This window comes from Nycticebus coucang, chromosome X, assembly GCF_027406575.1.
Source record: "Nycticebus coucang isolate mNycCou1 chromosome X, mNycCou1.pri, whole genome shotgun sequence".
NCBI lineage: Eukaryota > Metazoa > Chordata > Mammalia > Primates > Lorisidae > Nycticebus > Nycticebus coucang.
The window spans coordinates 15,155,694-15,180,835 of NC_069804.1; the positions used below are offsets into that span (position 1 = coordinate 15,155,694).

Genomic DNA, 25,142 nt, shown 5'->3' on the forward strand with positions numbered 1-25,142 from the left:
AGACTGTTTCAAAATAAATAAATAAATAAAAATAAAGACAAAAGAGCAAATAGATGGCCAGACCCACTGGCTCACACCTATAATCCTAGCACTGTTGAAGGCCGAGGCAGGAGCATCACTTGAGCTCTGGAGTTTTAGACCAGCCTGAGCAAGAGCAAGACCGCATCCATACTAAAAATAGAAAAGTTACTCTGGGAGGCCAAGACAGATGGACTGTTTGAACTCAGGAGTTCAAGACTACCCTGAGTACAAGCGAAACCCCACCTCTAAAATAGCCAGGCACTGTGGCAGGCGCCTGTAGTCCCAACTACTCTGGAGACTGAGGCAAGAGTATGACTTGAGCCCAAGAGTTTGAGGTTACTGTGAGCTATGACAGATCAGCACTCTACCGAGGATGACAAAATAAGACTGTCTCAAAGAAAAAAAAAGAAAGAAGAAAAATCAGCTAGGCATGCTGGCACTCAGGAACCTCAGGTAGCAGGATCAATTGAGCCCTGGAGTCTGAAGTTGCAGTGAGCTATGAATATGACACGACACTCTAGCCCAGGGCAGCAGAGTAAGACTCTGGCTCAAAAGTTAAAAAAATAAATATTCCTGGCGGCGCCTGTGGCTCAAGGGGTAGGGCGCCGGTCCCATATGCCAGAGGTGGCGGGTTCAAACCCAGCCCCGGCCAAAAACAAAAAAAAATAATAATAAATAAATAAATAAATAAATATTCCTGACAAAGAAACCCTAAAGGTGACATCAAAGGTAGAAACCAGAAAGGAAACAATTGATGGTTTTTTGTTAAACACAAGAAATTTTGTTTAAGATATCTATTTTTTAGCATCTATACAACCTCTCCTTGTCTCCCAAAACATAATCTACACACAGTAGACAGAAGATGGGACCATGGAGCTGTAAGAATCCAGGACCTAGGCGGTGCCTGTGGCTCAGTCGGTAAGGCACCGGCCCCATATACCAAGGGTGGCGGGTTCAAACCTGGCCCCAGCTGAACTACAACCAAAAAAAAAAAAAAAAAAATAGCTGGGCGTTGCGGCAGGCACCTGTAGTCCCAGCTACTCGGGAGGCTGAGGCAAGAGAATCGCTTAAGCCCGGGAGTTGGAGGTTGCTGTGAGCTGTGTGATGCCATGGCACTCTACCGAGGGCCATAGAGTGAGACTCTGTCTTTACAAAAAAAAAAAAGAATCCAGGACCTACCATGAGATGCAGGTCCCACATGTATGAATAACAGACACAACCACACTCTGAGTCCAAAGCTCACAGAATTTTAGCGTCCAAGTTTCATAAAATTTTTACTTGGAAAAAAAAATGTTTTACCAAATATCATACTTCCAATCAAAGAACAGGCTCCATGTAGCTTTCTGCCTTAGGGATTACAGTGTGACATTTAGAGGGGACACGTTGGTTTTTAAATGGCCACCTAACTGCAAAACCTACAAGTAGATTTCTAAGTGTCTTTACACTGTGAAAGCAAATAATACAACTGTTAAATCTATTTAAAAATTTATAATGTTCAGGTGATACCTGTAGCTCAAAGGAGTAAGGCGCCGGCCCCATTTGCTGGTTCAAATCCAGCCCTAGCCAAAAACTGAAAAAAAAAAAAAAACTTAAAATTTTCTTTAAAATGGTCCATGTGGTATGCACAACATCACACACACCTGGTACAAAACTGCCTATATTTAGTTTGAAACACAAAACAATGTATATGAACACTATTCTTTGAAAAGTACTTTAAAATGCTGACACTGCATTATAAGGCAAACTTAGACAAGAGTGTTGACAGTATTCAGAGAATTAACAATACAAGCTGAGTATTAAAGTATTCAAACATTCACTTTGATTTTTTCAATACCACTGATAAGGGTAAAAGACCTGTTGCCAAACTAACTTAGGATGCCTTATTTTGAACTGCATCTTGCTATATAAACTCTGAACAAATGCACAACTAGGCTTTAGAATCTGAATTCCCATTTCCTAGGCAGGACCTAATTTTTCTATTGCAATCTGGCTGCTTTGACCTTTGAAACCCTCTTTACAGGGTGGCGCCTGTGGCTCAGTGAGTAGGGCGCCGGCCCCATATACCAAGGGTGGCAGGTTCAAACCCAGCACCGGCTGAACTGCAATCATAAAAAAGCCGGGCGTTGTGGCGGGCGCCTGTAATCCCAGCTGCTCGGGAGGCTGAGGCAGGAGAATCGCGGAAGCCCAAGAGCTAGAGGTTGCTGTGAGTCCTGTGACATCATGGCACTCTACTGAAGGCGGTAAAGTGAGACTCTGTCTCTACAAAAAAAAAAAAAAAAAACCCTCTTTACAGTTTCTTCTGATGCCTCTGACAGAACTTCCTTTCATTCTGGAATGGCAGGAAGCAGGGGATGAGCCAGGGCTGGGTGCAGTATTAGGCTTTTTTAATTACAGTTCCAGAAAAAGCCTCAGATGTTCCTGACAAAGGCAAAACTTTCTTTTGCTCATTTTCTTGTTGTGGTTCCTCTTCCACAATGCTCTCATTGGTGTCACTGCAAGTGGTTTCTTCACAGCTAATACTCCTCAGAACTCCCCGACTGTCGTTAAATCCACTGCTCTCACTGGTATCACTACAAACACTGTTCTCTCTGCCTCTGGACTTCAGAATTGATTTGCGGGGGATGTATTCTCCATGCACATCAACAAAGACTGTAGATGTCAGCAGACGTCCTGATCAGGGGTAGCTCCTGGGCAGAGTGGCTGATGGGGCTATTCTTGCCTTTGCTGTTCTTGAGTTTGCATTTGGCCTCTTCTTTCTTTTAGCTGAATTTTAAAGTGGTATTATGTCCAGTATTTATTCGGACCCTCTTAGGCTGAACAGTATGAGAAAAATATATTGTTGGTATAGAATTCTCTCCAACATCTAAAGCATCACAATCATTATCACCATCATTATCATCATCATTTTCATTACTGTGATAAGAATTGGAACCATTCACTAAACAGTTCAATTGAGTATTCATTTGCCCAGTGAACAGTTCTGAACTTGTACCATCCTTAAGACAATTGCCAGGAGTAATGAAGTCTGGTACTTGGGACATCACATTCACATTTGTGTTTTGATCCTCCTTTACCTCTTCAGAAGATGTGGTATACTCTCCATTTGCAATCACAGTATCAGGTTTACTATCAAGTTCACCCAGCAATTCTTCCTGTCTCTCTAGTTTTTCAACTGGAGCCCACAGTTCCTATCAGCAAGCAAATCTTTGGATTTTCCATCATTTGCGACATCTGCTTCAAAAAATATCTGAAGTTTTTGGTTTGGAATGAGGTTTATGAGCAATTAGGTGTTTTGCTTTAAATTCAAAGTCATTTTTAATTTCTTCTCTTATGTCAACAATATCACCTGCTGCATCACTCATTTTCTGCAAATCTGTGACTTCAACTCGAGATTCAAAATTTTTCAACACGGGCGGCGCCTGTGGCTTAAGGAGTAGGGCGCCGGTCCCATATGCCAGAGGTGGCGGGTTCAAACCCAGCCCCGGCCAAGAACCAAAAAAAAAAAATTTTTTTTCAACACTTTTTAAAAATATCAATTGTTAGCTCAGCACCTGTAGCTCAAGCAGCTAAGGCGCCAGCCACATACACCTGAGCTGGCGGGTTTGAATCCAGCTCAGGCCTGCTCAACAACAATGACAACTACAACCAAAAAATAGCAGGGTGTTGTAGCAGGCACCTATAGTCCCAGCTACTTAGGAGACTGAGGCAAGAGAATCACTTAAGCCCAGAAGTTGGGAGGTTGCTGTGAGCTGTGATGCCACAGCACTCTACCCAGGGCAAGAGCTTGAGGCTCTGTCTCAAAAAAAAAAAAAATCATCTATTGTTTTTCTTACATTAATGCTGGATTTTCACTTGGCAGGTAGTCACCACCTTTTCCTGCTCATTGCTGAGCCGCCTGACCTCCGGGACGCCACAGCTGGATCCAAGGCCGAGGCATGGAGCTCGAGGTCCGACAGGGCCTCCAGGGTGCACGGGGGTGCCGCAAGTCACAGTGGGGCAAACCAGTCCTGAACAAATTTTTATGGAAGCAGCATCCTCCGTGCTCACCCTCATGCACTGCACTATCACCACTGCAATGCACTACCGCCACTCCACGAACCTGCTAGAGTGTACCCAGCCAGGAGGTATCTCACACCCGCATGCTCAGAGCAGCAGGCCAGTTTCCAAAAACGGGAAGCAACTCTCAGGTGCCCAAGCCTTGCCCTGGTTTGGTTTGGCTTTGTTTTTTAAGACAGAGTCTCATTCTATTACCCTAGATAGATAGAGGGCCATGGCATTATAGCTCAAAGCAACCTCAAACTCTTGGCCTCAAACAATCCCTTTGCTTTAGCTAGGACCACAAGTGCCTGCCACAATACCTGGCTAGTTTTTCCATTTTCAGTAGAGATGGGGTCTCCCTCTTTTTTTTTTTTTTTTTTGTAGAGACAAAGTTTCACTTTATTGCCCTCCGTAGAGTGCTGTGGCGGCACACGGCTCACAGCAACCTCCAACTCCTGGGCTTACGCGATTCTCCTGCCTCAGCCTCCCAAGTAGCTGGGACTACAGGCGCCTGCCACAACGCCCGGCTATTTTTTTTGTTGCAGTTTGGCAGGGCCTGGGTTTGAACCCGCCACCCTCAGCATATGGGGCCGGCGCCCTGCTCACTGAGCCACAGGCGCCGCCCAGGAGTCTCCCTCTTGTTCATGCCGGTCTCCAACTTCTGAGCTCAAGCAATCCACCAGCCTTGGCCTCCCAGAGTGCTAGGATTACAGGCCTAAGTCATGGCTCCAGGCCTTCAATGCCACATTTTTAACAATAATTACTTAATACCAGTGAATAACCAATCCATTTTCTTTTTTTTTTGCAGTTTTGGGCCGGGGCCTGATTTGAACCCACCACCTTGGGTATACTAGGCCAGCGCCCTACTTCTTTGAGCCACAGACACCACCCAGACAATCCATTTCCAAATATACTCTATTGTTTCAAGAATATCTAGAGTAATACAATATAATACAGTACATGACTTTAAATATATTATGTACATTATAATTATGTCCATTTTAAAATTTATAAATGTGATAAGCACAGCAAGGTAGCTCATGTCTGTAATCCTAGCACTCTGGGAGGCTGAGGATCACCTGAGCTCAGGTGTTACAAGACCAGCCTGAGCAAGAGCGAGACCTCGTATCCACTAAAAATAGAAAAACTAGCCATCCATAGGGACTGGTGCCTGTAGTATGAGCTATCAGAAGTTAGGGCTGGGGGCGGCGCCTGTGGCTCAGTCGGTAGGGCGCCGGCCCCATATAACCGAGGGTGGTGGGTTCAAGCCCAGCCCCGGCTGAACTGCAACCAAAAAATAGCTGGGCGTTGTGGCGGGCGCCTGTAGTCCCAGCTACTCGGGAAGCTGAGGCAAAATTGCTTAAGCCCAGGAGTTGGAGGTTGCTGTGAGCTGTGTGATGCCACGGCACTCTACCGAGGGCCATAAAGTGAGACTCTGTCTCTACAACAAAAAAAAAAGAAGTTAGGGCTGGAAGATCACTTGAGCCCAAGGATTTGAGGTTGCTGTGAGCTATCATGTCCCCATGGCACTCTAACCAGGGTGATAGACTAAGACTCTGAAGCAAAAACAAAATTACATAAAGGTGAAATGTGCATAATATAAAGTTAACCATTTTAGTTTGTTTTTTTTTTTTTTTTTTTGTAGAGACAGAGTCTCACTTTATCGCCCTCGGTAGAGTGCCATGGCATCACACAGCTCACAGCAACCTCCAATTCCTGGGCTGAAGCGATTCTCTTGCCTCAGCCTCCCGAGCAGCTGGGACTACAGGCGCCCGCCACAACGCCCGGCTATTTTTTGGTTTACAGTTCAGCCGGGGCCGGGTTTGAACCCGCCACCCTCGGTATATGGGGCCGGTGCCCTACCGACTGAGCCACAGGCGCCGCCCTAAAGTTAACCATTTTAAAGTGAACAATTTTGTGGCATTTAGTACATTCACAATGTTATGTCACAAGCTGGGTGAGGTGGTGTACAACTACAGTCCCAACTACTGGGGAAGCTAAAGTGGGATGATCACTTCAGGCCAGATGTTTGAAGCTTTAATATGCTACGATCATGCCTAGGAATAGCTCCTGCACTCCAGCCTGGGCAACATAGAAAGACCCCATCAATAAAAAAAATTTCCAATGTCACCACCACCTCTGTCTACTTCTGAAACATTTCCATCATGCGAAAACAAAACCCTTCCCCCCGCCCAGCCCCTAGTAACCACTAATCTTCTGTCTCTGTAGATTTAGCTATTCTAAATATTTCATATAAATGGGATCAGGCAGTATGTGACATGAATTTGCATATGGCTTCTATCACTTAGTATAACGTTTTGAGACATACAGTACATACATATATACTATATATGTATAATATAATCCATGTTGGAAAGGCAGCCAGCAGAGACTGTGACACCTTATCATTCCTAATATTATTCAACTTTTCCTCTGTTTTCTTCCTGTCTTTTTTATTCCTCTTTACTTTATTTTCTATCTTTTCTTATACTTTTTTTTTTTTGGCTACCTGGGTCTCACTCTGTTGCCCCAGGGTAGTGCTGTGGAGTCATCATAGACCGCAGATACTTCACATCCATGGGTTCAAGGATCCACTTGCCTCAGCCTCCCAGTAGCTAGGACTATAGGCCTGCAACACCATGCTAGCTACTTTTTTGCTATTTTTAGTAAGGGTCTAACTCTTGCTCAGGCTCCTCTCCAACTGCTGAGCTCAAGCAATTCATCCGCTTCGGCCTCCCAAAGTACCAGGATTGCAGGCATGAGCCAGGGCGCCTGGCCTCGGTGGATGCATTTAATCACTTAAAAGGAAAAGTGAAATTTGCCAGCAACTAACAGAGGTAAAATTTCAAATTTTAATCAGAGTAAAAACATATACATGTGATAAATATCAGTTAATATCCTTTTTGGTGGTGGACACTCTCATTTGTCCCCCTTAGTAGAGTGCCATGGCCTCAAAGCTCACAGCAACCTCAAACTCCTGAGCTCAAGTGATTCTCTTGCCTCAGCCCCCCAAGTAGCTGGGACTACAGGTGCCTGCCATGGCTATTTTTCACCACTATTTTTAGAAATGGGGTCTGGTTCTTGCTCAGGCTGGTCTCAAACTCCTGAGCTCAGGCAATCGACCATTGGCCTCCCAGTTAATCTACTTTACAGAAACTATTCTTAAAAATCATAAAAGCCAGGCATGGGGCCTGCTACCTGCAGTCTCAGCAACTCCAGCTACTCGGGAGGCTAAGGCAGAAGGAACACTTGATATCAGGAATTTCAGGCTGCAGTGAACTACGATCACACCACAGTACTCCAACCTGGACAACAGAGACTCTGGGTCCAAAAAAAAGTCTGTCTCAGCTTTGCTACCTGGGGAAAAAATTAAAAATTAAGGCTCAGCGCCAGTTGCACAGTGGTTAGGGCACCAGTCCCATACACTGAGGATGGCAGGTTCGAACCCAACCCAGGCAAGCTAAACAACAATGACAACTGCAACAAAAAAATAACAGGGCGTTGTGGTGGGGGCCTGTAGTCCCAGCTACTTGGGAGGCTGAGGCACAAGAATCGCTTAAGCCCAAAAGTTAGAGGTTGCTATGAGCTGTGATGCCATGACACTCTACCAAGGGCAACATAGTCAGACTCTGTCTCAAAAAAAAAATTTAAGCCAAACTCAGTGGCTCACACCTGTAATCCCAACACTCTGGGAGACAAGAACCTGTGGATTGCTTGAGGCCAGGAGTTGGAGATCAGTTTGAGAAAGAGCAAGAACCACACTCTAATAAAAACAGAAAAAATTAACTCAGTGGTTAGGGCGCTGGCTCACAGCAACTTAAAAACATGTATGGGCGGCACCTGTGACTCGGTGAGTACAGTGCCAGCCCCATATACCAAGGATGGCGGGTTCAAACCCAGCCCCGGCCAAACTGCAACGAAAAATAGCCAGGCGTTGTGGTGGGCGCCTGTGGTCCCAGCTACTTGGGAGGCTGAGGCAAGAGAATTGCCTAAGCCCAAGAGTTGGAGGTTGCTGTGAGCTGTGTGACGCCACGGCACTCTACCGAGGGCGATAAAGTGAGACTCTGTCTCTACAAAAAAAAAAAATTATTTATTTCTCCCTCATGTTACATCAGGGCTGTGGGTCACTTGTGAATCTATTCTTTGTGTCTTCTGATTCCAGGACCAAGGCTAAATGACAAATCCCTACAAGACCAGGCTGTTATCATAGGAGATAGGAGAAGCCCAAGGGAGACTAAGCCAAACCATGCAGTTGCATTTAACTTTCTGCTTCAATGAGGCATGTCACTTTAACTAATATCCAATAGGACAAAACAAATAGGTTCACCAACTTCCTTGGTTTGCCCAAGACTAAGGGGCCTCACAGGACTCAGCACTTTGAGTTTTAAAACTCAAAGCGGCTCAGCGCCTGTGGCTCAAGCGGCTAAGGCGCCAGCCACATACACCTCAGTTGATGGATTCGAATCCAGCCCAGGCCGGCCAAACAACAAAGACGGCTGAAACCAAAAAATAGCCGGGCGTTGTGGTGGGCACCTGTGGTCCCAGCTACTTGGGAGGTGGAGGCAAGAGAATCTCTTGAGCCCAGGAGTTGGAGGTTGCTGTGAGCTGTGATGTCACAACACTCTACCCAGGGTGACAGCTTGAGTCTCTGTCTCAAAAAAAATAAAAATAAAATAAAACAAGGAAAGTTCCAAACAAACCAGGGCAAACCAACTACCTTACATGGCCCAAGTCCAACATCAAGAGGCAGAGAAATCTATTCCATAGAAATATGCTAGGTAGGGCGGCGCCTGTGGCTCAATGAGCAAGGCGCTGGCCCCATATACTGAGGGTGGCGGGTTCAAACCCAGCCCCGGCCAAACTGCAACAAAAAAATAGCCAGGCATTGTGGCGGGTGTCTGTAGTCCCAGCTACTCGGGAGGCTGAGGCAGGAGAATCGCCTAAACCCAGGAGTTGGAGGTTGCTGTGAGCTGTGTGACGCCACAGCACTCTACTGAGGGCAATAAAGTGAAACTCTGTCTCTACAAAAAAAAAAAGAAAAGAAATATGCTAGGTAATATTTTCAAACAAAAATGCAGTCTACTACAGACTTGAATAAGTCATTCACAAGCAAAATCAAAGACATCTATGGCTCAGCACCTATAGCTCAGTGCTTAGGGCGCCAGCCATATACACCAGGGCTGGCCATTTGGAGACTGGCCCAGGCCCGCCAAACAACAATGACAACTACAGCAACAACAACAACAAAAATAGCCAGGCATTGTTGGAGGGCGTCTGCAGTCCCACCTACTTGGGAGGCTGAGGCAAGAGAATCACCTAAGCCCAAGAGTTTGAGGTTGCTGTAAGCTGTGACACAAGGCACTCTACTGAGGGCAACAAAGTGAGACTCTGTCTCTTAAAAAAAAAAAAAAAGACATCTACATTTTTTTTTAAAGACATAGTCTCACTATGTCCCCCTGGGTAGAGTACCATGGCGTCACAGCTCACAGCAATCTCAAACTCTTGGGCTTAAGTGATTCTCTTGCCTCAGCCTCCCAAGTAGCTGGGACAAAAGGCGCCCACCACAACACCCGGCTATTTTTTGTCTTAGCAGACCTGGGCAGGGTTTGAACCCACCAGCCTGGGTACGTGTGGCCACCGCCCTAACCACTGAGAAAGTGGCGCCAAACCAAGACATCTAAATTACAACAACAAGATACCCTTTTTTGTTTGTCGTACTACAGGCTAGTAAAGCTTAAAAATAACATTGAACAGTCTCGGCGCCAGCCACATGCACTGAAGTTGGGGGGTTCAAACCGGCCAGGGCCAGCTAAAAAAAAAATGACAACTGCAACAAAAAAATAGCTGATATCCAGGCGTTGTAGCAGGTGCCTGTAGTCCCAGCTACTTGGGAGGCTGAGGCAAGAGAATCACTTAAGCCCAAGAGTTTGATGTTGCTGTGAGCTGTCTAATGAGGGGGACATAGTGGGACTCTGTCTCAAAAACCAAACAAAGAAAAATAACACTGAACAATGGTATAAAGAAGTGGGCTGGGCGGCGCCTGTGGCTCAGTGAGTAGGGCGCCGGCCCCATATGCCGAGGGTGGCGGGTTCAAACCCAGTCCCGGCCAAACTGCAACAAAAAAATAGCCGGGTGTTGTGGCGGGCGCCTGTAGTCCCAGCTGCTTGGAAGGCTGAGGCAAGAGAATCGCGTAAGCCCAAGAGTTAGAGGTTGCTGTGAGCCGTGTGATGCCACGGCACTCTACCACGGGTGGTACAGTGAGACTCTGTCTCTACAAAAAAAAAAAAAAAAGAAGTAGGCTTCTGGTGAGCCAGGTGGCTCATGCTTCTATTCCTAGCACTCTGGGAAGTAGAGGCGGGAGGATACCTTGAGGCCAGAAGTTTGAGACCAGCCTGTGCAAGAGTATGACTCCATCTCTACAAACAGTAAAACTAGCCAAGTATTGTGGCAAGCACCTGCTACTTGGAGGTTAAGGAAAGAGGATCACTTGAGCCCAAGAGTTTGAGGTTGCTGTGAGCTATACCACCACAGTACTCTACCCAGGGTGACTGAGTGAGACAGACTATGTCTCCAAAATAAATAAATAAATAGATACATCAAAATGTTGACATTCATAATAGTTACTCCAAGCAGTAAGAAATGTTAAGAGAAATGTATTATCTTTTTTTTGGGGGGGGACAGTTTCACTGCGTTGCCCTCGGTAGAGCGCCATGGCATCATAGCTCACAGCAACCTCACACACCAGGGCTCAAGAGATCCTCTTGTCTCAGCCTCCCAAGTAGCTGGGACTACAGGCATTCACCACAACACCCAGCTATTTTGTAGCGATGGGAGTCTCACTCTTGCTCAGGCTCATCTCAAACTCCTGACCTCAAGCAATTCACCTGCCTCTGCCTCCCACAGTGCTAGGATTACAGGCATGAGCCACTGCGCCCTGCCATAAATGTACTATCTTTATGATAAAATAAAATCCATAGTGCAAAAGGTACAATATTTACAAAAGAGTTGACTAATTCGGGAATGCTGTCAGCAATCTGAGCAATTTATCAATGACCATGAGAATATTCACATGTTCACAGAGTAGGATCCAGCGTCTCTATTTCTGGAACTATATCCTAATGCCATTATCCAAAACATAAGAAAGAACTGCAGTTTAACCTAGTGCTATAAAGAGGGAAGTAGTTTCCTTTCATACCATGTTCATAAGGTGAAAAAGTGCCCGCGTCGATGTTAATATAAGGGTCAATTTTGATGGCGGTAACCCGGAGTCCACATGACTTCAGAATTGTCCCAATGCTGCTGGCGATGATCCCTTTACCAATGCCGGAGATGACTCCACCCGTGACCAGGATGTACTTCATTGGCATAGCAGTGGCTGGAGTGCCACCAGCCAGATATGATCTGAAAAGCAATATATTTAAGGGTCAGGGAACAGAAACATTTATTTTTTCAAACCAGTAAAGCAAAGAGTTCGTTAAATGAGAATTTCAAAAAGCACACAGCATTTTTCCATGTAAACTAAATACCAAAAACTTTTGAAACAAAGTCTTATCTCCTAGGCATTTAATTTTTGTCACTATACAGAAAGATGTGGACACTTTTCAACAAGGAAAATGCCAGGCTCTGTGCCCTGACTTTCCCAACTCTGTCATGCAACAAACTTTTATCATTATAAACAAGATTTCTTTGGGATTCAGAAGCATTCTAAAATGTTTAAGGATTCAGACTCTGGGCAGCTCCCTTAGCTCAGTGGGTAGGGCACCAGCCACATACATCCAGGCTGGTGAGTTCGAACCCAGCCTCAGCCAGCTAAAACAATGACAACTGCAAAAAAAAAAAATAGCTGGTGGTTGTGGTGGGCGCTTGTAGTCTCAGCTACTTGGGAGGCTGAGGCAAGAGAATCACTTAAGCCCGAGAGTTTGAGGTGGCTGTGCACTGTGACGTCAGGGTGACAGCTTGAAACTGTCTCAAAAAAAAAAAAAATCAGACTCTGGACTAGAGGTGGTGACTTATTGCCTGTAATCCCAGCACTTTGGGATTTGAACCTCCTCAAGACAGGAGGATCACTTAAGGCCAGGAGTTTGAGGCTGCACTCAGTGAGCTATGATTAGTCCACTGCACTCCTCCAGATTGGGTGACAGAGTAAAACCCTGTCTCAAAAAAAAGGGATTCAGACTTGAGTCAGATCTGTGCAAACTACCTAGGCAAGTTCTTTATCCATTCTGTGCTTATTTCTTCTCTTTATCTATAAAGTGGAATAAAGATACCAATCCCTTGTAGCCATCCACAAGTGACACACAACTGTAGTCCCAGCTAGGGAAGCTGAGGCAGGAAAATCATTCGAGCCCAGGAGTTTGAGTCCAGCCTATTTTTAAAAATCCTTTGGAGGCTCGGCGCCTATGGCTCAAGCGGCTAAGGCGCCAGCCACATATACCTGAGCTGGCAGGTTCAAAGCCAGCCCAGGCCAGCCAAACAAAGATAATGGCCGCAACCAAAAAAAAAAAATAGCCAGGCGTTGTGGAGGGCACCTGTAGTCCCAGCTACTTGGGAGGCAGAGACAGGAGAATCACTTGAGCCCAGGAGTTGGAGGTTGCTGTAAGCTGTGATGCTGAGGCAGTCTACCCAGGGCAACAGCTTGAGGCTCTGTCTCAAAAAAGAAAAAAAACACCTCCTTTGGAATACTATTCAATAATAAAAAGAAATGGTCTATCAAGCCAAGAAAAGATAGGTTTTTTGTTTTGTTTTTGTAGTTTTTTTTTTTTCTTTTTTGAGACTGTGTCTCAGTCTGTTGCCCTAGGCGAGAGTGCTGTAGCATCACAGCTTACAGCAACCTCAAACTCCTGAGCTCAAGTGATCCTCTTGCCTCAGGCTCCCAAGTAGCTGGGACTACAACCATCAGCCACAATGCAGGGGTAGTTTTTCTATTTTTAGTAGAGATGCGTTCTCACTCTTGCTTAAGCTGGTCTTAAACTTCTGAGCTCAAGTGACCCACCCACTTTGGTCTCCCAGAATGCTAGGATTACAGAGGTAAGAAACAGCGCATTGCCAACATGAAGGAATCTTAAATTCATGTTACTAAGTGAAAGGAGACAATCTAAAAAAGGACCATGGGCTGCGCACCAGTAGCTCAGTGGTCAGGACACCGGCCACATACACCGAGGGTGGTGGGAGCCCAGCCCAGGCCTGCTAAACAACAATGAGAACCGCAACAAAAAAATAGCCAGGCATTGTGGCGGGCGCCTGTAGTCCCAGTTACCTGGGAGGCTGAGGCAAGAGAATCACTTAAGCCCAAGAGTTTAAGGTTGCTGTGAGCTGTGATGCTACAGCACCCTACTGAGGACGACATAGTGAGACTCTGTCTCCAAAATAAATAAATAAATAAATAAGCACCATACTGTATGACTCCAACTATACTGACATTTTGGAAAAGACGAAACTACAGTAATAGTAAAAGGATCAGTGGTTGCCGAGGGGTAGGAGGGAGAGCAGGATTTTTAGGGCAATGCAACTACTCTGTATGATACTTTAATGGTGGATACATGTACTTACACAATTGTCATAAACTCAGGAAATGGACAACACAAAGAGTGAACCCTGATATAAACTGTGGACTTTGGGAGATAATAGTGCCTCACTGCAGGTGCACTTAGTATAATAAAAATTAAGGCTCTGGTGCATGGTGTTGATAGCAGGTAGGATGGGTATGGTGAGGGAGGGCAGGAGGTGTGTGACAACTCTACTTCCTGCTCAGTTTTGCTGTGAACCTCTAAAAAAATAAAGCTTATTTTTTCTAAAACAAATCAACATTCAAATACATCAACATTTTTAAAAAGCCACCAATCTCTGGGCGGCGCCTGTGGCTCAGTCGGTAATGCGCCGGCCCCATATACCAAGGGTGGCGGGTTCAAACCCGGCCCTGGCCAAACTGCAACCAAAAAATAGCTGGGCGTTGTGGCGGGCGCCTGTGTTCCCAGCTACTCGGGAGGCTGAGGCAAGAGAATCGCTTAAGCCCAGGAGTTGGAGGTTGCTGTGAGCTGTGTGAGGCCACGGCACTCTACCGAGGGCCATAAAGTGAGAATCTGTCTCTACAAAAAAAAAAAAAGCCACCAATCTCAATACTTGGGGAGGATAAATCGTGGTTGTGGGAACAGCAAACCATAGCAAACAGGTTTTAGTTCCATGCCTCATCCATGCATTTACACAAAGTCTGAGGCTGCTTTCATGCTACATAGACAGAGTTGAATAGTTGGGACAATAGAGACCGTTTGGCCCAGAAAACCTGAAATATTTATTATCTAGCCTTTCACAGAAAATGTTTTCTGACACCTGATATAAAGAGTGACATATAATAAGGCCTAAATAAGTTAGCTATGAGCATCATTTTTTTAAATGTAACTTAATACCAAGGAGAAACCTAATCCCTTCTACTTATCTTTTTTTTTTTTACAGACAGAGTCTCACTTTGTCGCCCTTGGTAGAGTACCGTTGCGTCACAGCTCACAGCAACCTCCAGCACTTGGGCCTAAGTGATTCTCTTGCCTCAGCCTCCCGAGTAGCTGGGACTACAGGCCCTTTCTACTTATTTTAACCAAACAAGTTTGAAATCAAGTTTTAAAAGCACAGGAAGAGGCTCGGCGCCTGTGGCTCAAGCAGCTAAGGCGCCAGCCACATACACCTGAGCTGGTGAGTTCAAATCCAGCCCAGGCTGCCAAACAATGATGGCTGCTAGCCAGGCGTTGTGGCGGGCGCCTGTAGTCCCAGCTACTCGGGAGGCTGAGGCAGGAGAATCGCCTAAGCCCAGGAGTTGGAGGTTGCGGTGAGAGTTGTGTCATGCCACGGCACCCTACCGAGGGCCATAAAGTAAGACTCTTGTCTCTACAAAAAAAAAAAAAAACAATGATGGCTGCAACCAAAAAATAGCCAGGCATGGGCAGCGCCTGTGGCTCAAAGGAGTAGGGCGCTAGCCCCATATGCCGGAGGTGGTGGGTTCAAGCCCAGCCCCAGCCAAAAAAAAAAAAAAAAAGAAAAATAGCCAGGCGTTGTGGCAGGCGCCTGTAGTCCCAGCTACTTGGGAGGCAGAGGCAGGAGAATCGCTTGAGCCCAGGAGTTGGAGGTTGCTGTGAGCTGTGATGCTACAGCACTCTACCCAGAAAGACAGCTTGAGGCTCTGTCTCAAAAAAAAAATAAATAAAAATTAAAAAGTACAGGAAAAGAGCCAGATGCAGTGGCTGACGCCTGTAATACTAGCATTTTGGAAGGAAGAGGTCAAAGGATCCCTTCAAGCCAGGAGTTTGAGACCAGCCTAAGCAACACAGGGAGACCCTGACTCGACAAGAAAAAGAAAAATTGGCTAGGCATGGTGGTGGTTGCCTATAGTCCAGGTATTTGGGAGGCTAAGGCACTTGAACCCGGGACTCTGAGGTTCCTGTGAGTTAGGCTGATGCCATGGCACTCTAGTCTGAGCAATAGAGTGGGATTCTGATTCAAAAATAGAAAGAAAAGGCTTGGCGCCCCTAGCAAAGTGGTTAGGGCGCACCGCATACACCTGGGCTGGGAGGTTCAAACCCAGCCCTGGCCTGCTAAACAAGGACAACTACAATAAAAAAATAACCAGGCATTGTGGTGGGTGCCTGTAGTCCCAGCTACTTGGGAGGCTAAGGCAAGAGAATCGATTAAGCCCAAGAGTTTAAGGTTGCTGTGAGCTGTGACGCAACAGCACTCTACTGAAGGCAACATAGTGAGACTCTGTCTCAAAAAAAAAAAAAGAAAAGAAAGAACATCTAAGAAAGAAGGAAAGAAAGGAAGTAAGAAAGGAAAGAGCATAGTGAAAGGTGGGTAGGCTCTAGTTTTGATCGCTTCCTCCAATCAGGATGGTTTCTGGTGTTAAGATCTTGTTTTTCCGGTGGCGCCTGTGGCTCAGTGAGTAGGGCGCCAGCCCCATAGGCCGAGGGTGGCGGGTTCAAACCCAGCCCCAGCCAAACTGCAACAAAAAAATAGCCGGGCGTTGTGGCAGGTGCCTGTAGTCCCAGCTACTTGAGAGGCTGAGGCAGGAGAATCGCCTAAGCCCAGGAGTTGGAGGTTACTGTGAGCTGTGTGACGCCACGGCACTCTACCAAGGGCGATAAAGTGAAACTCTTGTCTCTACAAAAAAAAAAAAAAAAATAGGAGGAAAAAGGCTCAGCACCTGAGCCTATGAGCTATGTGATGCCACGGCACTCTACCTGAGGGCAGTACAGTGATACTCTGTCTCTACAAAAAAAAAAAAAGATCTTGTTTTTCATCGGGTGGCACCTGTGGCTCGGTGGGTAGGGTGCCGGGCCCATATACAGAGGGTAGGGTTCAAACCCAGCCCCAGCCAAACTGCAACAACAACAACAAAAATAGCCAGGCGTCGTGGCGGGCGCCTGTAGTCCCAGCTACTCAGGAGGCTGAGGCAAGAGAATCGCCTAAGCCCAGGAGTTGGAGGTTGCTGTGAGCTGTGTGACGCCAGGGCACTCTACCTCAGGCAATAAAGTGAGACTCGGCAAAAAAAAAAAAAAAATTTTTTTTCATTTACTCTTACTTGCATTGAGCAGAAGCCAGTATTCACAGAATAGAACCATGTAGAGCTGTGTTAGCCACTGTCTAATCAACATATTACACAGCCGGGCATGTAATTTTCAATTTCCTAGTAGCCACGTTGAAAAAGTACAAACAGATTGTAAGAGGGACTTTCCTTAACAAATGCAATCAGTGTAACCTGGTTTCTTGCACCCTCAATGAATCCCCAACAATAAAAATAAATAAATAAATAAAAACCACCAGCTACTTAAAAAAAGGAAAAAGTACAAAGAAACAGATTAAGTTAATTTTAATAGTTTATCTTTTTATTTTTTTTTTTAGGTAGTGTCTCACTGTGTCCTGGATAGAGTGCTGTGGCATCATAGCTGACAGCAACCTCAAACTCTTGGGCTCAAGTGATGCTCTTGCCTCAGCCTTCGGAGTAGCTGGGACTACAAACGAGTAACTAGGACTACAAACGCCTACCACAAACGTCGGCCCAGCTATTTTTTAGAGGAAGGGTCTCGCTTTTACTCAGGCGGGTCTCCAACTCCTGAACCCAGGCAATACATCTGCCTCAGCTTCCTAAAGTGCTAGGGTTACAGGCATGAGCCATCGCACCCAGCCTTGTGTACCTTTTTTAACCAATAGATCCAAAACGTTACCACTTTAGCAAGTACTCAATGTAAGAATTTTCTTTTTTAAATGACAGAATAGTGTTCATTGACAGGGAGAAAGATTGATAAGCACAATAACAAAAAGGGGGGGGGGACAGAACTTCCTGTAGCCTGCAGCAGAGTGAGAGAATCCAAGTGAGAAGCCCCCAATATAAGAATTTTTACTTAGACATTTAACATACTTTTATTTTATACTAAGCCTTCTGAATCCAGGTCCGTATACAAGTCAACTCAGATGTGCCAAACCTGTAGTATTCAATAACCACATGTGGCCAGTGGCTCCCATATTAGACTGGGCAGACCTAGAGCAACTATTAATAAAAATACCAAAAGCCTCAGTGATTAGGGCGCTGGCCCCATATACCGAGGGTGGCGGGTACAAACCCAGCCCCGGCCAAATTGCAACAAAAAAATAGCCAGGCATTGTGTCAAGCACTTGTAGTCCCAGCTACTCAGGAGGCTGAGGCAAGAGAATCGCCTAAGCCCAAGAGCTGGAGGTTGCTGTAAGCTGTGACGCCAAAGTACTCTACCGAGGGTGACAAGATCAGACTCTGTCTCTAAAAAAGGAAAAAAAAAGCCTCCTGGAACAGTGACTAACCTCTGTAATCCTAGTACTCTGAGAGGCTGAGATGGGAGGCCTGCTTGTGCTCAGGAGTTTCAGACCAGGCTGAGCAGGAGCCAGACCAGTGTCTACTAAAAATAGGAGGAAAGGGGGCAGCGCCTGTGGCTCAGTGAGCAGGGCGCCGGCCCCATATACCAAGGGTGGCAGGTTCAAACCCAGCCCCGGCCAAACTGCAACAAAAAAATAGCCGGGCGTTGTGGCAGGTGCCTGTAGTCCCAGCTACTTGGGAGGCTGAGGCAGGAGAATCGCCTAAGCCCAGGAGTTGGAGGTTACTGTGAGCTGTGTGACGCCACGGCACTCTACCAAGGGCGATAAAGTGAAACTCTTGTCTCTACAAAAAAAAAAAAAAAAAATAGGAGGAAAAAGGCTCAGCACCTGTAGCTCAAAAGACTTGAGCACCAGCCACATAAACGGAGCAGCCAGGGCCTGCCAAACAACAATGACAACTATAACCAAAAAATAGCTGGGCGTTATGGCAAGCACCTGTAGTCCCAGCTACTTGGGAGGCTGAGGCGAGAGTCTGAGGTTGCTGTGAGCTGTGACGCCACAACACCCTACCCAGAGTGACAGAGTGAGACTATCTCAAAAATAAATAAATAAATAAAAGGGCAGTGCCTGTGGCTCAGTAGGTAGGGCGCGGGCCCCATATACTGAGGGTGGCGGGTTTGAACCTGACCCTGGCCAAACTGCAACAAAAAATAGCTGGGCGTTGTGGCGGGTGCCTGTAGTTCCAGCTACTCTGGAGGCTGAGGCAAGAGAATTTCCCAAGCCCAGGAGTTGGAGCTTGCTGTGAGCTGTGATGCCATGGAACTCTACCCAGGGCGATAAAGTGAGACTCTGTCTCTAAAGAAAAAAAAAATAGGAAGAAAAAAAATAGCTGAGCAAGATGGGGGACCATAGTCCCAGCTATTCCAGAGTATGAGGCAAGAGGGTCCCTCAAGCCCAAGAGTTTGAAGTTGCTGTGATGTATGACCCCAGAGAACCCAACCGCAAACAACTGAGTGAGACTATTTCAAAAACGAAATAAATTTAATAAAATAAACCAAAAGCACCAAAAGACACCTCATTCATTGCCAAACAGTAACGTTAGGGGGCACCTGTATCTCAGCGGCTAGGGCTAGGGCACCAGACATAGACAACAGAGCTGGCAGGTTGGAATCCAGCCTGGGCCTCCCAAACAATGACATTTACAACCAAAAAATAGCCGGGGGCGTTGTGGAGGGCACCTGTAGTCACAGCTACTTGGGAGGCTGAAGCAAGAGAATCACTTAAGCCCAAGAGTTTGAGATTGCTGTGAAATGTGACGCCATGGTACTCTACCCAGTTTCATAGTGAAACTCTGTCCCAAAAAAAAAAAAAAGAAGTAATGTTACCAAAGAATACTAACTGAATGATCTTTCTATCAAGTTCTAGAACAGGCAAAACAAAGCCATTACAGCAATCAAGAGTGCTGGGGGGTGCTGATTACAAAGGGGCAAAAGGGGGCTAGAGGAGGTGGCTCCCGCCAATAATCCTAGCACTCTGGTTAGACTAGACCGGTGGATTGCTTGAGTTCAGGAATTCTGGATCTGCCGGAGCAAGAGCGAGACCGCGTCTTACTAAAAATAGAAAAATTAGTCTACGCACCGGTGGCACAGAGGCGCCACCACATAGGCTGAGTCTGGCGGGTCCGAACCTGGCCCAGTCCAGCTAGAAACGACAACAAAAAATAGCTGGGCGTTGTTGTGGGCGCCTGTAGTATAGCTACATGGAAGGCTGAGGCAAGAGAATCTCTTAAGCCCAAGAGTTTGGGGTTGCTAGGAGCTATGACACCACGGTACTCTACCATAGAGAGCAACATAGTGAGACTGTCTCAAAAAAAAAAAAAAAAAGCGGCGTCCTTAGCTCAGTGAGTAGGGCCCCAGAGACATACACCGAAGCTGGTGGGTTCGAGACTAGCCCGGGCCTGCTAAACAACAATGACAACTATAACACAACAACAAAAAGCCAGGCGTTGTGGCTGGCGCCTGTAGTCCCAGGTACTTGGGAGGCTGAGGCAAGAGAATCGCTTAAGCCTTGAGAGTTTGAGGTTCCTGGGAGCAATGATGCCATGGCACTCTACTGAGGACAAGCGAGACAGTATCAAAAAAAAAAAAAAAAAAAGCTTAGCCGGGCGTTGTGGCGGGCGCCTGTAGTCTCAGCTGCTCGGGAGGCTGAGGCAAGAGAATCACGTAAGCCCAAGAGTTAGAGGTTGCTGTGAGCCGTGTGACGCCACGGCACTCTACCAGAGGGCGGTACAGTGAGACTCTGTCTCTACAAAAAAAAAAAGCCAAAAGGGCGGCGCCTGTGGCTCAAAGGAGTAGGGCGCCGGCCCCAAGTGCTGGAGGTGGCAGGTTCAGATCCAGCCCCCGCAAAAAAAAAAAAAGGAAAAAAACACTGCCAAAAAAAGCGAAAAACAAAATAAAAACAGGGGCGGCGGCTTGGCGCCCGTAGTACAGTGGTTACGGCACCAGCCACATACACCGAGGGTAGAGGGTTCGAACCAGGCCCAAGCTAGCTAAAAAATCTGCAACAAAAAAATAGCCGGGTGTTGTGACAGGCGCCTGTAATCCCAGCTACTCAGGAGGCTGAGGCAAGAGAATCGCTTAAGCTCAGGAGTTGGAGGTTGCTGTGACCTGTGTGACGCCATGGCACTCTGCCAAGGGTGTTAAAGTGAGACTCTTTCTCAAAAAAAAAAAAAAAAAAAAGGCCGGGCATGGTGGCTCACGCCTGTAGTCCCAGCGCTGTGGAAGGCCGAGGCGGGTGGATTTCCCGAGCTCAGAGGTTCGAGACCAGTATGAGCAGCAGAGAGCCAGAGTGAAACCCCGTCTCTACCAAAAAAAAAAAAAAAAAAGAAAGAAAGAAAAGCCGGGCCTTGTGGCGGGCGCTTGTAATCCCAGCTACTTGGGAGGCAAAGAGCAAGAGAATCGCTAAAGGAAGAACGGAAAAAAAAGAAAATTTAAAAAAAAACTTCAAACGAGGGAAAGCCAGCTGAAATTGAAAGCAGAAATAAAAAAGTAAATTAATAAAATAAAAAATTTTTAAATAAAAAAAAATAGGGGCGGCGCCTGTGGCTCAAGGAGTAGGCGCTGGCCCCATATGCCGGAGGTGACAGGTTCAAACAGGGCCCTGGCCAAAAACTGTAACAAATAATAAATTAAATTAAATTAAACTAGAAAAATTAGCCGGGCGTTGTGGCGGATGCCTGTAGTCCCAGCTACTTGGGAGACTGAGAAAAGAGAATCGCTTAAGCCCAATTGTTTGAGGTTGCTGTGGGCAGTGACGCCATGGCACTCAACCGTGGCGCCACTCAACCGCCATGGCACTCAATGGAGGCGCCACTCAACTGTGGCGCCACTCAACCGCCATGGCACTCAATGGAGGCGCCACTCAAACTCAACCGTGGCGCCACTCAACCGCCATGGTACTCAATGGAGGCGCCACTCAACTGTGGCGCCACTCAAACTCAACCGTGGCGCCACTCAAACTCAACCGTGGCGCCACTCAAGCGCCAATGGCACTCAAACAATGGCGAGAAAGTGAGATTCTGCCTCAAAAAATACTGGCGGGGGAGGGGAAAAGGTAATTTTCCTCGCTGATGGATGTGGTCTGTGTCTACGTTGGGATAGTGCTTACCCTGGTGTTTAATTTGTCAAAGCCCGTCAATCTATACATGTAAAACGGGGTATTTTCTTGTAAGTAAACTAGAGATCCTTTTTAAAAGTGTTTCCCAAAATAAACTACTTGGGGAAGGCCGTGCAAGGTGGCTCACGCCTGTAATCCTAGCACTCTGGGAGGCCGAGGCGGGTGGATTACCTGAGCTCACAAGTTCGACACCAGCCTCAGCAAGAGAGACCCCAGTCTCTAAAAATAGCCGGGCGCTATGGCGGGCGCCTCTAGTCCCAGCTACTTGAGAGGCTGAGGCAAGAGAATCACTTCAACCCAAGAGTTTGAGGTTGCTGTGAGCTGTGAAGCCACAGGACTCTACCCATGGCGACAAAGACTGTCTAAAAAAAAAAACAAAAAGAAAGAAAACTGCCCAGGGGAATCAGTAGCTTAGCGCTGGGCGCCCTAACGAAATAATATGAGGTAAACGCGATAGTCGTTTCTCTGGTGCCCTGGGGCCGGGGAGAGGACAGAGGATAAGTCACCGGCGCTGATCGCCCCACTCACCCAACCGGTAATCGGGGCTTCACTTCCGCCAACGCCATCTCGGGGTTCTCCCAGTTCCCGAAGGCGGAGAGAAGGGGGGCCCGGGACCCACACAGCTCCAGGCCGGGATCCGACTCTGAGCCGTTGAGGGCGCGGGCGCCAACCGCTAGAGGACAAAGGCGTACGCCCTCAGGCGTGCGTCAGGGCTGGGGGTCGCAACGTGGGGGCGGGGAGGCCGTAGGGACGCTAGATGTCCCTGGCTTCAAAACTGGGGGTCCGGGGCAGGCCCAGACGGGAAGTTACCTTTCCGGTGGTGCCAGCGTCAGGGAGGATGGCCGGGGAAGGTGGGCTCCGCCCTGCGGCCGGCCTGGCGCTCACCTGTCTATCTGGGGTCGGGGCCGACGCTGGGGTTCTCCGAAGTAGCTTCCCGGTCCTTCCCGCCGGCGGCGCGGACCTCGGGCTGCACAGCGCCCCCTCTCTGCCATGCCGGTCGCGTCGCTGACTCACGATAGTGAGCTTGGGGTTTGCACCCGTGTATGCGCAAAGGTCCAAAACAAGCCCCTAAAAAGTGATTACTCCGGCACAGGCAGCTCCCGTCACGCTACACTCTCGATGCCCTTGGCCCCAGGCGTCTCTCCGCACGGGCCCTGCTCCTCCCTCCCCCGCTCACTTTGCGAAGGCACTTGGGATGCGCAGGTGAACTCCACGGTTCCCGGCCAGCCCGGGTCCCAGGCAAGCCGAAACTCTCCGTCGGTCCCCGAGCCCCCGTCCACCTCTCACCCTTGTAAAGACTTCCAACTATCACCAACGTTAGTGGATCCCCTATTACGTGCCAGGAACTGCAGGAGCATTCGAGAGGGGGGTGGGGAATACAGTGGAATTCTAGGCTTTGAGGACCTCCCAGTTGGAAGCTGTAGGTTCCGGGCAGCAAAGAAAAGCTGGGGGGTGTGAGGGGGGTGGAAAGGAGACTAGAAGTCAATTGAGGCTTCTCAGAGTGACTTTTTTAAAAAAGAGTATTTGGAAGATGGCTATTGCTGGGATATGACACAAGAACACAGGAGGTTTATTCAGGCTAAGGGAAGGACTTAAGGAAACCACTCAAGGAGAAAGGAGCTACCTATGAACAATAGAAGCGTTTGAAGTGAGAACGAAGATTTGGGAAAGTGGCAGAAATTTTACATAAACAGAGTGGGACACTAGAGCTACAAGTTAGACAAGAGTCATTGAAGACATACTAGGGTTTAGAAATCATAATTGTCCAGCGATGTGGCTCGCGCCTGTACAATGTGGAAGGATCATTTGAACTCAGGCTCATACACCAGCCTGAGCAAGACTGAGACCTCTCTCTACCAAAAATTGAAAAATTAGCCGGGGGTGTTCGGAGGCACCTGTAGTCCCAGCTACTTAGAGACTGAGGCAGGCAGCGCCTGTAGCTCAAAGGAGTAGGGCGCTGGCCCCATATGCTGGAGGTGGCGGGTGTAAACTCAGCCCCGGCCAAAACTGCAAAAAAAAAAAAAAAAAAGAGAGAGACTGAGGCAAGAGAATCCCTTGAGCCCAGTAGTTTGAGTGTGCTGTAAACTATAATAAGACCACTGCACTCAAGCTCAAAATAATAATTATTATGTAGGGTTATCTAACTAAAGTTTTTCATCTTTTTTTTTTTTTTTTGGCCGGGGCTGGGTTTGAACCCGCCACCTCTGGCATATGGGACCGGCACCCTACTCCTTGAGCCACAGGCGCCGCCCCTAACTAAAGTTTTTCAAGATATTAATATAAATATAGATCTTAGTGACAAAAACCCAGTTTTCTGATCTAGTAGGACAGGAAGATGAGTAAGTAGAAAGCAATAAAAGAATGTGATGAACCAGGCTCTAGCCCCAGAGGACAGGAACTAAAACCAGCAGGGAGCAGAAGGATTGGGAGACAACACAGAAGGGCCCAAAGACCTGGGCCTCTGAGAAGGAGAGGCTTGGCAATTTGGCAATAAAGAGTGTGATGTTGGGGCTCAAGCCTTCCAAGGGGAAGCAATTCCAAGAGATGACACAGTTTAGGGGTGGCTGCTGCAATGGACAAGAAAAGTTAGATGAGGGGGCGGCGCCTGTGGCTCAAGGAGTAGGGCGCCGGTCCCATATGCTGGAGGTGGTGGGTTCAAACCCAGCCCCAGCCAAAAAAAAAAAAAAAGAAAAGTTAGATGAGGACCAGGCAGAGTGGCTGAACCCTGTAATCCTAGAACTGGGAGGCCGAGGTGGCCGAATTTCTTGAGCTCAGGAGTTCAAGACCAGCCTAAGCAAGAGGAAAACCACTCTATTAAAAATAGAAAAAAATTAAGCCAACGCAGTGACTCAAGACTATAATCCTAGCTACTCTGGGAGCCCCAGGCTGTTGGATTGCCTGAGCTCAGGAGTTCTAGACCAACCTGAACAAGAGGGAGACCTCCTCTCTAAAAAACAGCCGGGCATTGTGGCTGGCACCTGTAGTCCCAGCTACATAGGAGGCTGAGACAAGAGGTTTGTGTTAGGGCAAGAGTTTGAGAATGCTATGAGCTATGACACCACGGCAATTTACCCAGGTTGACAAAGTGAGACTCTATCTCTCTATATATATTTCTTTTATTGAGATAGAGTCTCAATATATATATATATAGGTTAGTGTCTGCACTATTTATGATCTTTGCGAGAGGTGCAAGAATGCCATTTGTGGAATCAAACAAATCTATCAAACTATATATATATATATATATATAGTCTTGAAAGCTACACCCAGGAGACCAAGTCCAGCCTGTGGGAGACAATCCCCCTTCCCTCATCTCTAAAAATAATAAAATAGGCTTGGAGGCTATAGCTTAGGGGTTAGGGTGCCGGCCACATACACCAAGGCAGGCGGGTTTGAACCTGGCCCCGGCCTGATAAACAACGACAACTGCAACAAAAAATAGCTGGGGGCTCTGCACCTGTAGTTCAGCAGCCAGGGCTCTGGCCACAGACACCTGAGCTGGCGGTTTGAACCCAGCCCAGGCCTGCCAAACAACAATGACAACTACAACCAAAAAAAAAAAAAAATAGCTGGGCATTGTG

At 47.2% G+C, this 25,142-nt stretch overlaps 1 protein-coding gene and 1 pseudogene across 3 annotated transcripts in view; both read right to left on the minus strand.

Annotated features, from left to right (window-relative positions):
- CTPS2 (CTP synthase 2) overlaps positions 1-22,826 on the minus strand; it is a 140,524-nt gene extending 117,698 nt beyond the window's left edge. The window contains exons 1-2 of one of the 3 annotated variants that reach the window (XM_053579859.1): positions 22,447-22,826; positions 11,255-11,460 (exon numbers count right to left, since the gene is read on the minus strand). In XM_053579859.1, coding sequence (XP_053435834.1) covers positions 11,255-11,460; positions 22,447-22,553 — 313 coding nt within the window. In that variant the 5' untranslated portion in view covers positions 22,554-22,826. Of the gene's footprint in view, positions 1-11,254; positions 11,461-22,089; positions 22,235-22,371 lie in introns of those variants that run through there. The other 2 variants (XM_053579862.1, XM_053579860.1) reach the window with 2 other exon arrangements.
- LOC128577886 (unconventional prefoldin RPB5 interactor 1-like) lies at positions 1,377-4,074 on the minus strand (annotated as a pseudogene).
- Positions 22,827-25,142: the final 2,316 nt, after the last annotated feature.